Genomic DNA, 14,823 nt, shown 5'->3' on the forward strand with positions numbered 1-14,823 from the left:
TCCCAGCTGCTCTGTGTTTCATCCAGAGTGGTGGCTCTGGTACTTACCAGACCTCGCCCACCTTCTTTCCAGCTGGTGCACAGTCTCTGGGTGTTGAACTTGGGGAAACCTCCATACATTGTGAGGAGTATTCAGGTCTTTGCTTTGGCAGCCTCCATGTCCTCCTTTGGCCGACTCACTATGCCATCAGGGTTTCTGATGACTGGCAAGGTGTATGTGTTGAAGGTGCAGACCACATCTCATCATCATGATTCCCATGTGAATGTTGGATACCAAGGTACTTGTAGCTGGTCGGTATGTCTGCTATCTGCCCTATGTTCCACCCTTTGTTCTCTTTTTACTACAATCCAGCCATACTCCTCCAGTCCAAATGACTTCCAATATCTTCACTGTACATTCATATCAGGTGGCTCAGTGAGTCAATGTCTTGTTGTCCAGACTCCCTTCAAGTGCTTGAGTCCATAGTGTCCTGTTGACTTTGTATTGTTCCAGGCATTCACAGATCCATGTGTGTGGTATTGAGTTGTAGGCTTTCCTGTAGTCAATCCAGACTGTGCTCAGGTTGGTCTACCTGGACTTTGAGTCTTGGGCAACTACTCTGTATATGAGCAACTGGTGATGTTCCTAATGTCCTTCTGAGCTGTGCTCATGTACTGGCCCATGTGATCATGTAGCTTGGTGGCTATGATGCCTGATCAGGACTTTTCCTGTTGTGGGTAGGAAGATTATTTCCCAGTAGTTGGAGGGTGTCTTTCACGATCAGCACTGTCCCTCATTGTGTTAGCCAGTCTCAGTGGGGGCCTGTTGCTAGCAGGTGGTTCATCTGTACTACCAGGTGTTGATGTACTGCTGTCAGTTTCCACAGCCAGTAAGAATGGACCATATCTGGGCAAAGTGCTGTCCATCTCTTTATCTTTTTGACCTGCTGTGTGATGTCTGCTACTGTTATGGTGACTGGTTCCTGTTCTGGCAGATTGCTGTGATCTGCTCTAAGGTTCTGCAGCCACTTTGCATTGGTGTTATGTGTTTTTTCTTTCTCTCATATGTCTTTCCAGTACTGCTCAGTTTCTGATGCTGGTGGTTCTGTTGTTATTAGACTTGTGCATTTGTAAAAATGTTGCATTTTTTAAACCGAATACTGAATAAACTAATATGGTGGCGGTTAAACGTACACGAAGATAAAGAAGCAAAACACAAAGAATCTTTGTGTTCGTCTTAGTAAATATCTCCTAGCTGATCTCCCTGGTCACTCCTCCCCCCCATACAAGTCACTGGTAGGATCTCTTTTTAACGCAATCAGGAGGAGGGCTTTAAAGGGGAAAGGGAGTAACTGCCTCCTGGGCTGTTCTGATTTTTGGCTACTACCTGAAATCTTTGTGTGTATTTTACTTGACATTCCAGAGATAGCCATGAGGGTGTCTAGAGTGAGAAGGACTTTATATAGGATTTGTGTGATAACTGGTTCCTTTTTAATGTTCCTTTTTATGGTCTTTCTAGCCATTCTGATTTATGTGGATTTTGCTATGTTGATTAACTTAATCTATAGATACAATTTAATGGACATATATATATATATATATATATATATATATATATATATTTTATATAGTAAACTTTAAAGTGAATGATTTGGGAAAGTAATGTGTTCAGTTTATATATAACAATATTATATATATTGTTGGCGCTGATAAAAACTTTGGTTGTTCTGCTACATGCCAACAACCTTTGTAAATTTTTAAATCTACCAAATGAACTTTAATGTAAGCCTTTCATTGTAAACAATGAAAATTGTTTACAAATTTACTAATAGAGAAAACAAGTTTAGTTACTGCTTCAAACATAAAGTTATACAGTACATTAGGAATCAGCTAGGAAAACTGTATTTGATTGGTATAGAACAAGCCCTACACTAAGGGAAGATTTAAGAACAATTTAACATAAAGATTTGTTATTTTGTACTTATATAATACTAGCTTTTTGTCTTAATAGTTAAAAGTAAGATAAAATGTAAGCATGACACATAGCTGGGCAGCCTAGAGTTGGCTTGAGTCTATCGTGCAGGCTTGTAAAGAGTAGAGAACGACATGTCAAAAATAGTCCAGTTCAAGATCCTTCTCCCAGTTTTTTTACTTTATTTATCTTTATGTGGCCAAGAACCCCAGTTCTGTTGCTCAGCTACCCAAGCCTACATCTAGTATGAAATTGAAGAGTAATATAGGCTTATGTCATCAAGTCTTATTGATGCACGTTTGGGATACAATCAGCCTTCTTTCCAGAAACCTTATAAAGTTTTTGACTGTCTCCCTGGAATGCCATCTTCCCTACCCATCTTTTACCTTCATCACCATTCCCTTTCATCCCTTTTATCTATTTTATCTTGTAATTTAGAATAAGTGAATCTCTGTATGTTTCGTAATGATCTCTCCAGCATTAAAAATAAAGTATTGCTATAAAAAGTTTGGCCTCCTACTTTCATAACTTTGTTTTATCACAAAAATCATTTAAAACAGATGTTTAAAGTGCATGGGGTGCTGAATTCCTATAGGAATCCTATCTTATCTTCTAGAATGCAATTATACAGGTGATAGTGTGCATTTGATGTTCCCCTGGTTTTGTTAAGTTGTCTAATTCTTCAACATTCTTTTAACATTTCTAATAGTTATATATTTAAAAAAGGTGTATATTCAATTCAAAAGTTAATTATTAATTAAGTAAATGGACAACATAGAAAGGTCATAACTGACAATTTTTTAGGGCATAGACCTGAGTCAGTATTGAATATTAATTGATTATTTGATTTAATTTCTTTTTTTAACTTTTTATAGGTAATAAATTTTTTTTTAGGGCATAGACCAGGGAGGCGTTATCATCTGCTACTGGAAGAGCCTAAGGCAAATCAATGACAGTGCCCTGTCCGTTTAAGTAGAATATTAACAGGGGTTATTAGTTGTCATGACAAAATGATTGCTCTTTACGTAATATGCTAGAATGGGGCTTCCACCAACTGTGGGCATATAAATTGGCAGGTGACTTTGTAAGCACAGCCAGAGAAGCATTTCCTCTTGTCCAGTAACGCACTGCATCTACAGGGGACTATTTAATATTGGATTATTTCACCCGAGACACTCCTGGTTATTAAAGTTCGATAACCCTCTCTCCATTAGGGCCAGTATATTTTTCATCTTGAAATATGTGTTCTGGGGGCTGTTCAAAATGCTTGGGCATTGCCCTAATCCCCCTGGCTATTCTTTGCATACTGGCCAATATCTTGCTCTTTTTCCCTGGCGGGAAGGTTGCTTCAGAAAATGGACACATTTCAGATGAAGTCTGGTACTTTGGAGGAATCTTGGGTTCTGGGGTTCTGGTAAGTGTACGGTTTAAGTCATGGAAACATTAAAAGCTGTATGTAATGAGGGATCACAATATCGCTCCCATTATTTTATTGCAACATTTTGAATTATATTATGAAATGATACAATACAGATTTTTTCTTATTATTTATAATTTACACAGATACTTGCATTGAGTATTTTTTTAAGATTAAAAATAAAATATTAAGTGAAATTAGCTATAATTCATACTTTAAGGGGAGTACTTACCAATACTGATTAATCCAAATCATAGTAGAAACTGTAATAGATCACAGGATCTTTTCCTACCTAAATGGTTTCCCCTGAAAAAGATCATGATTCCATTTGTTAGATTTTTTTATAGGAATGTGTATTTTAATATAGGAAGAACAATTAGTATGCATTCCTCATTTGAAAGGGGATTTGGATACTAAAAATAAGATCATGATGCAGATTTGATTTTTAAGTTTGTATTTATTGTTAGATTGATGTGAATATACATTTTTAAATTATGTCACTGAAAGAAGATGATCCCTACAATAACTAAGGAAAGTGACACAATTTTCCTATCATTTTCATTATTGTGTCATTATCTATCAATGGCACAGTACAAAATAGAATTGTACATTGCAAAATGTGGTTCCTTCTTTCCATTTTCTTGAATGTTTTTCGTATTAAGCCCACAAAGTGATATTAGAATTTTTTTTAGAAGTGAATTCACAACTTTACAAAGTTTCACAATTTTACACATTCATATTCATTCCCAATCCATCAGGGATGGTCTCCTTTTTTTGTGACATACTTGCGGGGTGCTAAAATTGCATTGAAAAATGCTAAATCATGAATATATATATATATATATATATATATATATATATATATATATATATATATCATACCTTTCTATTAAGTGACTTACTGTGTTTGTTATGGATAAAAAAGATATGAAACTTTCAAATTTCCAAATATGAATTCAAATTTTTTGCATTGATAATAAACATAGCAAAGTATAAATTATGATTTGACATATGACATGTTTTTGCATTTTGTTTTTAAATGTATTATATGTAAACCAACAAAAAAAAATCAATGTTATGGAGATTAATTATATTTTGTTCCATGGATGTAATTTATAACCATCTCAGATGTTTTTAATAGAGAAATATTTGTTAGGTAAAAACAGATTCCGTCTATTATAATGTTTGTACATGTTCTCTGGCAGATGATATTTCCAGCCCTGGTGTTCCTTGGTCTGAAGAACAATGACTGTTGTGGATGTTGTGGCAATGAGAACTGTGGAAAAAGGTTTGCTGTAAGTGAAATGTATCCCGAGAGAAGCCTGTCTATACAATTCCATAATATCATTATGGAATATATGAATTATATAATTCTCTTACATAACGCGTCATTGTTTCAAAGCAAATAATGTATACAAAAAAATATAGAATCCTAATCACAATTACAAAATCAGTTGGAAAGACAGGTTCTGAAAACATTGTTGATCTGAGTCAGTATTGAATATTAATTGATTATTTGATTTAATTTCTTTTTTTAACTTTTTATAGGTAATAAATTGTCAGCCACAATAAGTAATTTTTGTTTTTTTCACGTTATAACCTACATAAGTTTGTTAAGGCAACAATTGAGTGGAAAGTATCTATTAAGGCCTACCTTTGTGTCTGCCATTGCATCCTGGAAAAGCTTGATTTTTGTGTTAAACATTTTTTTTAGGATGTTGCCCAGTTCTAATAGACATTTTGTACACTTCAGATATAATACATAGATAGATAACAGGTAGATTGATATCAGATAGATCTAAGACAGATTTTTAGGTCATTTCAATTATAGAGAAGACTGGATGCATAGTCCATAATACCCATTGTACAGCGCTACAGAATATGATGGCACTATGTAAAACAACAAATAATAGTATTGATTCACATTAAGAAACATGCATGCTTGCATACATACTAACTCCTTCTCCTAACTACCTTATCAACTCCCTCATCCTCTCCCTCCGTCCTGCCACACTCACTCACTCACTCACTCACTTCCTTCTCCTTTCTCTTACTCATACTTGCATGCTACAATATTCCAGCTGCTTATATCAGTGCTTGGGAAATGCCTCTTATCTCCTACTAGTACAGACTTTTTTTTTCTATCTTGTTACACTGCCTGAAAATAGATGAAGTATCAGTTGCTCAGCCTTGTTTTCTCTTTCTGGTTTACTGATTGAAAGAGGCAGAATATTTATCAATATTTTATATCAGCTATACTGAGAGTGCTTACCTGCTACCAGTTCCATCATTACCAATAACCTTGAAGTTGAATGTCCACATCTTAAGTAAATCTATTCAAATTCACTTTATTTGTGTTTGGTTCCAAAGAAGCATTTATGGTTAAAGACAAACATGTGGGTTATTCCAGGGAAAATCTTTCAATAATATATAATGCATATAATTCATTAGATGGCCATGACTCTCTGTACCACAATGTAACATATACGTGTTTGCTTCAAAAGTTAACCCTAAATCTATGCTTCCCCTTTAATTCTATGATGTCCTAGACGTGTCTGAAACACTTAAATCTTAATTTTGATATTGTTACAGGAGGAAGTTTTTTTCTTCTTTCTTACAATTCTTCAAATTCCTTACAGATGTTTTCTTCTATATTATTCGCTGCCATTGGATTCGTTGGCGCTGGTTACAGCTTCATAATATCAATTGTTGGTATACACAAGGGACCAAAATGCGATGTGGGAAATGGAAACTGGACATACGCCTTTAATGAAGGGTAAGATTTTTTTAGTATATATATGTGGATGTTTCTGCTTACTATAGCTTTGTTTGAAGGTGTACGTTTAAACAGATTTGAAAAGCTTTAAGGCACAGCTATAATTTTAGACAAGCTTCAAATGAACGTGTCATCATAAAATGGCATAGTGGCATATTATAGTGTAAAAAATATCATCAATGTATTGTGCTTGCCAATTCACTACCAAATTTATAGGTGACAGGTTACATTGGGGAGAACACTTTGGGTTATGCTAAACTTCACAAACAGTGATAGGAAAAATTATTTAAACTGATGTCCACAAGGCCACTGTGTGAATGACCCTACGGTGGACAACACCTCTGCGCAGTAGAGCTATGCACAGGCTACTGACACACAGCGAGTATTGCCCTTTTATCTGACCAAAGGACACAAATGCACACATTTTGTTTCAGCACGCTCAGCATTTCGTCAGATGAAGGTGAAGCCCATCCTACAACATTAAGAACTTATTTGCAAGATATGCATTTTATCTTCAGAATAGTGAGCAACCAAACCAGATAGTGGATGGGCAGACTAAATAACCCACTGGTTCTGCATGAAAAACCCATTTTAAATTTGAAAAACAACTTTATTTCTCACTTTTTTCACTGTTGTCTCACTGCGTGCTGATCATACCTTATGTGATCAGCAGCATAGGGTCAGCAGCAAAACCCAAGTGAGGTTTGCATGGACTCTACCGGTCTCTTTTACTATGTCCAATGTTTTCTGCCCTGCAAGCTGTGACAAAAATGCCTGAACTTCTATTAAAGCATTTAAATACTGATGCTTTCTTCACACTGGACTGTTAATAGACAGTCGGAGCTCCCTCAGATCACACTCAGAATCAGGACCAGAACCATCTGACACACTGGTTGACGACAGCACCACACACCCTTCCGATCAGGTGTTGCCATTCAGCCAGTGGCCCCGGGGTGCATTATGTAATCATAAAGATGAAGAGTGCTTGTCGTGCATATCCAGGCCTCAGATGCACTTATGTCAGATGGCTGATGGCCTTAAAGTGCCAAATCCTGCTTGTCATCCCTAGTCTGGCCCTGCATACAATACAAGTGGTGAACATTAAAATGAAGGACATTTTATGGCATGCCTCTCCTTAATTAATATTTGGGGTGGGTTTTGGATTTCATGTATTATACCCGGCCACCTGACCACAGCTCATCATCGATAAGAATCTCACTGTGGTTGGCCATTAGTCAGGAAGGTAGAATGGCAAACCCACTGATTACTGAATATAACTCAACATGTCAGACCAATGGGGAGTTAAATTGAACTGAATCAAAATGGCGTTTCCTAAATGGCAGGAAGTTGAAATGTGAACATGCTGATCCAATAGTTTTCTGTAATATTTGCTGCAAGTTTTAATACATATTAGAGTGTCAGCTGTCAGCACATTCACATATAGTTAAGCAGTCAATAAGCATCAGGAAAGCACTCCATGCATGCAATTGGGAGGTCTCATTAGATCCCCCTGTAACTCTAGTGTGAGTTTGAGCTGAGTATTCTGCACATTCATGGTGGCGAGCAGGAGGTTTACTCAGATAAACCCGTCTCATGCAATCTAAGGGGCTGGGGGTAGGGGAAGAGGCAGTTTGTGGGCAAGGAGCAATAGGTAATTCTCTTACACAGTAGCCAACACTGTAACATGTCTATGTGGCTACCTTGTTATCGCCCTGCTCTCCCAAACAGTGTGTTAATGGTGTGATGTAATTATAGCTAGTAAGTTCTTATGATTTTGTGCAAGAAAGAGAACTAAAGTAATTAAACTAAAGTCATTATTTTCAAATATTCTTCAGAAACAATCTATAAAATGAAAAATAACAAAAAGTAAATATTTGAAGGAGATAACGGCACAAAACTAAATGAATGTAATAAAATAGGGCACAATTATATTAATAAAAGTCAACAGGAGCGAATCAATAACAGGTGCCTGACAGCAGCACAGTAACCAGAGTACATCTCCAACATACTAATTTGTATTTATACACTAAAATAACACAATCAAAGCCATTCTATTAACCCTATTTATACAAATTTTTTCTCTGGCATTCAAACACATATTATGACACACCTGTTTATAATAAACATTACAGTATGTAGTGATATCTAATATAATCAAAAAGGTGGGTGTTAAAATGTTATTCGCTTCCCTTGACACTTCCTCTGTATATATATATATATAACACATCATAACTGAAATATTTGTGTGTGAAAAGGGTGAGGCAGTGTATCCTTACAGAGGATACAAGTGTCAGTGACTAGGCTTCTTAAAGTAGCTGGTACAGCAAGTTCACTAACCGTAGATGCCCACCTTTAGGGAGATCATATCCCCCAAGTTTTCCATTAGTTCTATAACTATAGCAGAGGATCTCAACAATTACTTCTTCATAACATCATTTTTTTTTTATATGGACCTTGGTTTGTAGAACCATCTGGGTATGAATATACTCTCCTGAAACTGTGTGCAGGGTTACTTTGGATTATATATACACCAATCAGCCATTACACTGATAATCTTGTCACCTGTCAGTGGGTAGGATTTATTAGGCAGCAAGTGAACATTTCGTCCTCAAAATTGATGTGTTAGAAGCAGGAAAATGGCCAAGCGTAAGGATCTGAGTGACTTTGACAAGGGGCAAATTATGATGGCTAGAGCATCTCCAAAACTGCAGCTCTTGTGGGGTGTTACAGGTCTGCAGTGGTCAGTACCTATCAAAAGTGGTCCAAGGAAGGAAATGTGTTGAACCGGCGACGGGGTCATGGGCAGCCAAGGCTCATTGACGCTCGTGGGGAGTGAAGGCTGGCCCATGTGGTCAAATCCAAAAGACAAGCTATTTTAGCTCAAATTGCTAAAAAAAAAGTTAATGCTGGTTCTGATAGAAAGTTGTCAGAACACAAAGCGCACCGCAGTTTGTTGCGTATGGGGCTGCGTAGCCACAGACCAGTCAGGGTGCCCAGGCTGAACCGTGTCCACTGCCGAAAGCGCCTACAATTGGCACTTGAGCATAAGAACTGGACCGTATAAATATGAGAGAGACAAATAACGAGGAGCACAACTGGACTTCTACAAGCATCAGAGAGGTGTTGATGTTTCAGCGCCTCCTTAAGAGGCATCTATAGCAAAACTACTAAAGTTGGCCAAGCCTCTTAAGGAAAAAATGTGGCCTTACCCCTGGCACTCAAATGGTTTAATATGGCATATATTTTTTTTTATTCCTAATTTGTCCTAAATCTATGAAATCTGTTTGAGAGGCTACAAATCTCGCTGTACCTACTCAGCTATGAAAGAGTGGGAAGTGTGTGCCACAGTGTGTGTGTGACTGGATGTATGGTTATACCCTGCTTCTATTGTCACAGTACCTTCTGCTTTTGATAAAATTAATAATTAGCTCTAATGGCTGAGTTAACCTTTCTAGACCAAACATTAGTCAGTGGTTGTAAAGAGTAATTCCAAGAAAGCATTCTCGTCATGTGTAGTGTCCTTTATGGCGTTTATTTACATTCTGTGTTGTTTTACATAGATTATGGTTGCATGCACAATTACTTATGTATTTTGCATTATTTTAATTATTTAAATAATACTTGATTATCTTTAAATTAAAGGTTTGGTGGTATGTAGGTAGTCTATTGGAGTCTGTTATCTACTAGCATAAAAGTCTATCTTATCTTTCAAATTGTAGTTCCTGTTATTTCTTCCTGTAAATCCAGCAGATATCTATATAAATATAAGAACCTATTACATGGCTGTATTATCCAACCGAAAAATACCCCCCCCCCCCTTTATCTTCCATGATGTATTTTTTTCCATATAGTTTTTCTTCTTGGAAACGATAATGCCATAACCTTACCTAAACAAATAGGCAAAATTATAAAATAAATACCAAAGACTATAATCATGCATTTCATTTTTTTAAGCGATTACCTAGGGCATCCAAGTATATGGAGCAGGTGCGAAGAACCTGCTGATGTGGTCCCTTGGAATCTGACGCTCTTCTCCTTGCTCCTGATAATGAGTGCAGTACAAGGTGTTCTCTGTGCTTTTCAAGCCATCAATGGGCTCATTGGGATGCTGTGTGTTGGTTGCAAATGCTGCGGGGTAAGTTGACAATTGGAACAATCTCTTCTACTGGAAGGAGCATGTCACACGACATGTGTCACAACAAATAATGTGTATGTTTGTTTGATATTCACTGTAAGCTTGCGAGCCGGGCTCTCTCCACCTAATGTATCGGTTTGTCTTAGTCTGTCAATTCTCGTCTTGCATACCCCTTGAATATATGTATTGTATTAAGCGCTGCGTAAACTGTTGGCGCTATATAAATAAAAGATAATAATAATAATAATGATAATAGAGTAAGATCCAGTTGGCTAACATAATATGCTTATAGTGTAATGCCAAAAATTTACAAAAGTTTTAAAACACCATTTTGGGACAGGAAGAAGCTATTAAGAGGAACATAGCTCTCCTCCCTTTACTACACCACATACTGTACATGTACCGCTAGCAAATGAGAAGTTATGGGGAATGAGGAAAAATAGGAGAAGGGGAAACATTTAGGTGCCAAAAAAAGTTTTTTGGTGAACAGGGAGGAGAATAAAATAAACTGATTTAATAATGATCTGAACTTTATTATACATTGTCCTTAAATTTACAACTTGATGTATTACTGCCTCACTACGTTATTCATTATTAATAATTCCTTTCCCCCCCCTCTTTCTCTCAGGGTGATGGACCTGTCTAACCACTATGTGATCAACTAGGTACAAAATCCACCCCGCTCTTATGTATGAAAAAGATGTCTGTGCTGGACTGTAGTACCTAAGATATAGTCAACCCAACTCAAGGAAGAAGACTGAGGATGAAGGGCTTTTCTTCTTAAGCTCTGACTAAAGCTTCTAACAAACATAAGCAAATACAACATCTCATATATACTCAAGTATTGAAAATACTTTACTGTATTGTAATATGCCCACAATATATGCCCATTATTGACAGAATGCATTATTGCTTCCTTGTCTTTCATGCATTAACTATTGATGATCATATGTCATGTTTACTAAATCCATTGCCGCTAAATATTATTTCATTCAACCGTAAAGCATTTTTGTGAAGTTTGGGTAATTTATATTTTAGTTTTTCTTTTATTATTGCATTCAGTGGGATATATGTGGCCACATTTGTGTACAGCCCCAGTTTCCCATTAACTCCCATATGATTCAATCTATTGCATCAATGATGTAATTTCCATCCTGCCCACCAGTCAACCTTGCCATGCTGGACATCACAGCACACATACTACTGGTTTTGGCAGCATTACATTTAGCCCCAGACTACTCCAGCTAAAGCCTTTAGAAACACAATCCAACGCATCACTGTATGTTCTGTAATTTTTATAGTACTATTAACTACTCAAAAATGTTTTTTTCCCATGACATTTATGCCTGTTTTACAAATGTAAAAATATTTAACTGTACTATGCAACCTTCATTTCTTTATACATGCAGATATTCTTCTTCTCTGGATAAAGTTGACATTGCATTAACAACAATATTGTTATATCTTGTTACACACATCATTGCTCATATAAATATTAAACTTTTTTTTCACACGTGCTTTTTAAATTCTGTGTGCTCTGCAGCAGTTTACCAAACCTGCACTGTATAGTGTGTTGTAGGTATCATCTGGGTAAGGGGAAAAATACATTAAGGGAAGACTCAACTATATATCATGAAGATTAACACCAGTGAGCTTTTGCTGAAGTCTTAATGAATAGGGTAGTGAGACTCTCCTCCTAACACTACAATTAGTGAATAGACCCCATTTTGTGCTTTTTTGCATTTTATTTATGCTTACTTTTTCTATAATTTAATATACTCACTCACAATATCTATTAATGATGCTCCACCAAAACAGTTTTATACTGCCCTCTGCAGTTCTTTTGGGGGAACAACATCACTAGAAAAGGTTATTACAATCCACTGCCTTTTTTTGTTTACCCAACTATTCATCCAGCTGCATTTTTGTTATGCACATTTTGCTCACAAGAATCATGTTTGATGCTTTCAATGAATTACAATCTAAACTGTGTTGTGTTTATAATCACAGTAGGTGTATCCATGAAACTCTTGTCACCAGGGTTTTTCAGACCTTGGGGTAGCCTTTGGGCATTGAGCGCAAATGCCTATTGGGCCACTGACCTTGCGTGTAGAGGTAGAGGCCCAGGCCGACAAAATGAATGGCTCCAGTGCTGTCATGAAGGCACGCTGGGAGAAGGGGGCAGATGCCAAGGGCCATGCATTCCGCAAGGGTTCAAAAACGGGTATCTGTGTGTTCGAAAGCCACTGTCATTTCTGGATGTAAGAGGAAGATGAAATGTAGGAAGGGATGAAGGAGATGGGTTTGCTATGATGCAAATGGGACATAGGTGATGGAAGGAGGAGAGGTTCTTCAGTGGATAGAAGACTGTGTTAGATCTTTAAATCAGTTGCATATAATCTTAAAAGTGAACATGGCAATTTAAGACATAATATGCATTTTAAAACATTTTATTTCATGCCTATCCCATGTAACCATTAATGTATGTTCAGGAGATGTTTAGGTTTAATAATGTGCATGCAAATGAAAGGGTTGGATTTTCAATAAGCCAGACTAAGCATGTGCCATTTTTTTTTTAAACAAGGCAGAGTTGGCAAAGTAGCAGTCATGTTAATACATGGTTAGTGATATGTTTTAAATGTTATATACCATGGTCAGCGAAAGAAGAAAATATGCTGGAACCCAAGGAAGCAATGCTTCACATGGAGCAAACCCAGGGAGTTCCCACATACTGTATGATTATAAGAAGGCTGCCCACTGTATCTGCATGAATTCCCCGATAAATTGAATATTTAAAGGGTACCGAAAACCTGGCTGAATAGTTTGTATAATATCCTAGGAGCTAGCATTAAGGGGTCTCCTTGACCACAAAATAATTCATAAAGATACAGAGTTATAGGTTAGGGATGTTTGGCTCTAGAGTTTAGAATGTGTCCCCTGATTTGCATTATTGAAAGGGCTGCATGACTGAATTTCATTAAACATGCAAGCAACCATCCTCCCGTTTCCTTTCCTTGGTGAAATATATATATATACCATTACAGCATATAACCTTAAAATAAATTCCTCCAGTTGCAGACCTCATTGACCTACTACAGCTTTGATGATTTTCTCTAATTAACACATTTTATTTTATCTATAATACCTGTATCCCAGGTATCGTTATTGATTCCCTGTGAATGTTAGCTATCACACGCCACCCCTCTTTTGGTGTGCTGTAAAGCCACAACCATCTAGAGGATTGTCAAGATAGCATCATGGTGATGTATTAAAACACAAGTGATGCAGATTTGGTTAAACAGACCAACCAAGGACCGCAACTCCAATCCTTAAACTCAGATTGAGATTCTCAAAAGGTTACTGTATGATTAACACAGGGAAAACATGTCAAAGTAAATAAAAACATTTATTTGACTTAAATTGATTGTAAATCATGTTCTATTATTTATTGCACAGTTTCACTTAAATGTGCATGTTATGTGTATAAATGAAAAATAACCACTCTATAATGTGTGTGCTGTTCTGTTGTGTACTGGTATGTTGTTCAGATCATGTAGCATAGGCTTATATGTGTAAGGGTTTAGTTTTGAAAGCAGTGCCACCTACTGGTACTTTTACTGAATTGCAGTTCCAGCTAAATAGTATCACATGTATAGACTCCATTTTAACTTGTTATATAGGGGGTACATGTTGAGAGATTCAGTTTCTGGTAGGCAGCTGCTTGCAGTGTTGAACCCCACCAGTGGAAAAGTTAAACACTCCTGAAATCCGTACTGGATGTACTGCATTTTCTAAACAGGGATACAAAAAATATGTTCTAAATTGAGACTCCTGGAAGATCAAGTTTCAGGGTTTATAGAAATAGTCCATGTGGCACAATTCCAATTAGATGCAAACACAAAAAAACTTTTTCTAGCAAGAGCAGAAGACCTTGTGTCCAGGGGTTGCTCTAGGGATTAGGAGGGCTAGAGAAAACTGTTTAAGGGACCATGTCATACCTGGTAATGTTTAGAAAGTTAATGTTTTAATATATGATGTCACTTTTACGTATTGTCTAGAGCTGGTGTTGGGGGAGTCACCAATAAGCTCTTGAAGACAGCATATGGCTGTGCTGATCAGTGATGGAACTGCAAGAATAACGTTTCTAGTTGCTTTTACCATCTGTTCTTGAAAATGCTGTTTACAGCTAAGGTCTACGGTGGTCTCCAGTGAATAGTTAAGCTGAAGAACAACAGGACAGAACAACAGTATGAAAAGAAAAATAATCCTTTTGCTTCTCATATTACGTTTTAGGTATTTTAAAGATAAAGTGAGGAATCTATGTCTCAACTCTCCCAAAACCTCTCAGGGCGACAACGGAGGCACTAAACATTTGATTAATCAGCTTATACGGTAGCGCAAACAAGGGGTGGGCTTATGGTAGGTACCTGGGTGGAGGATGTTTTGGTACCCATGTATAATAAACAGCTTAATATAATAAACACGATAAAATAAAATGTCATATTCCGGTGCTCAAGATGAAATGCCTCCCGCTCCCACCGCAGG

General features: G+C 36.9%; 1 protein-coding gene across 1 annotated transcript; it reads left to right on the forward strand.

Annotated features, from left to right (window-relative positions):
• Positions 1-2,995: 2,995 nt before the first annotated feature.
• Positions 2,996-11,791, forward strand: LOC128483906 (transmembrane 4 L6 family member 4-like). Its single transcript, XM_053460219.1, has 5 exons — positions 2,996-3,364; positions 4,573-4,662; positions 6,007-6,143; positions 10,098-10,278; positions 10,907-11,791. The coding sequence occupies exons 1-5, from the start codon at positions 3,191-3,193 to the stop codon at positions 10,922-10,924; spliced, it is 600 nt and encodes a 199-aa protein (XP_053316194.1). The 5' UTR covers positions 2,996-3,190; the 3' UTR covers positions 10,925-11,791.
• The last annotated feature ends 3,032 nt before the right edge of the window (positions 11,792-14,823 follow it).

Source organism: Spea bombifrons, chromosome 3 (genome assembly GCF_027358695.1).
Source record: "Spea bombifrons isolate aSpeBom1 chromosome 3, aSpeBom1.2.pri, whole genome shotgun sequence".
In the NCBI taxonomy this organism is placed as follows: Eukaryota; Metazoa; Chordata; class Amphibia; order Anura; family Pelobatidae; genus Spea; species Spea bombifrons.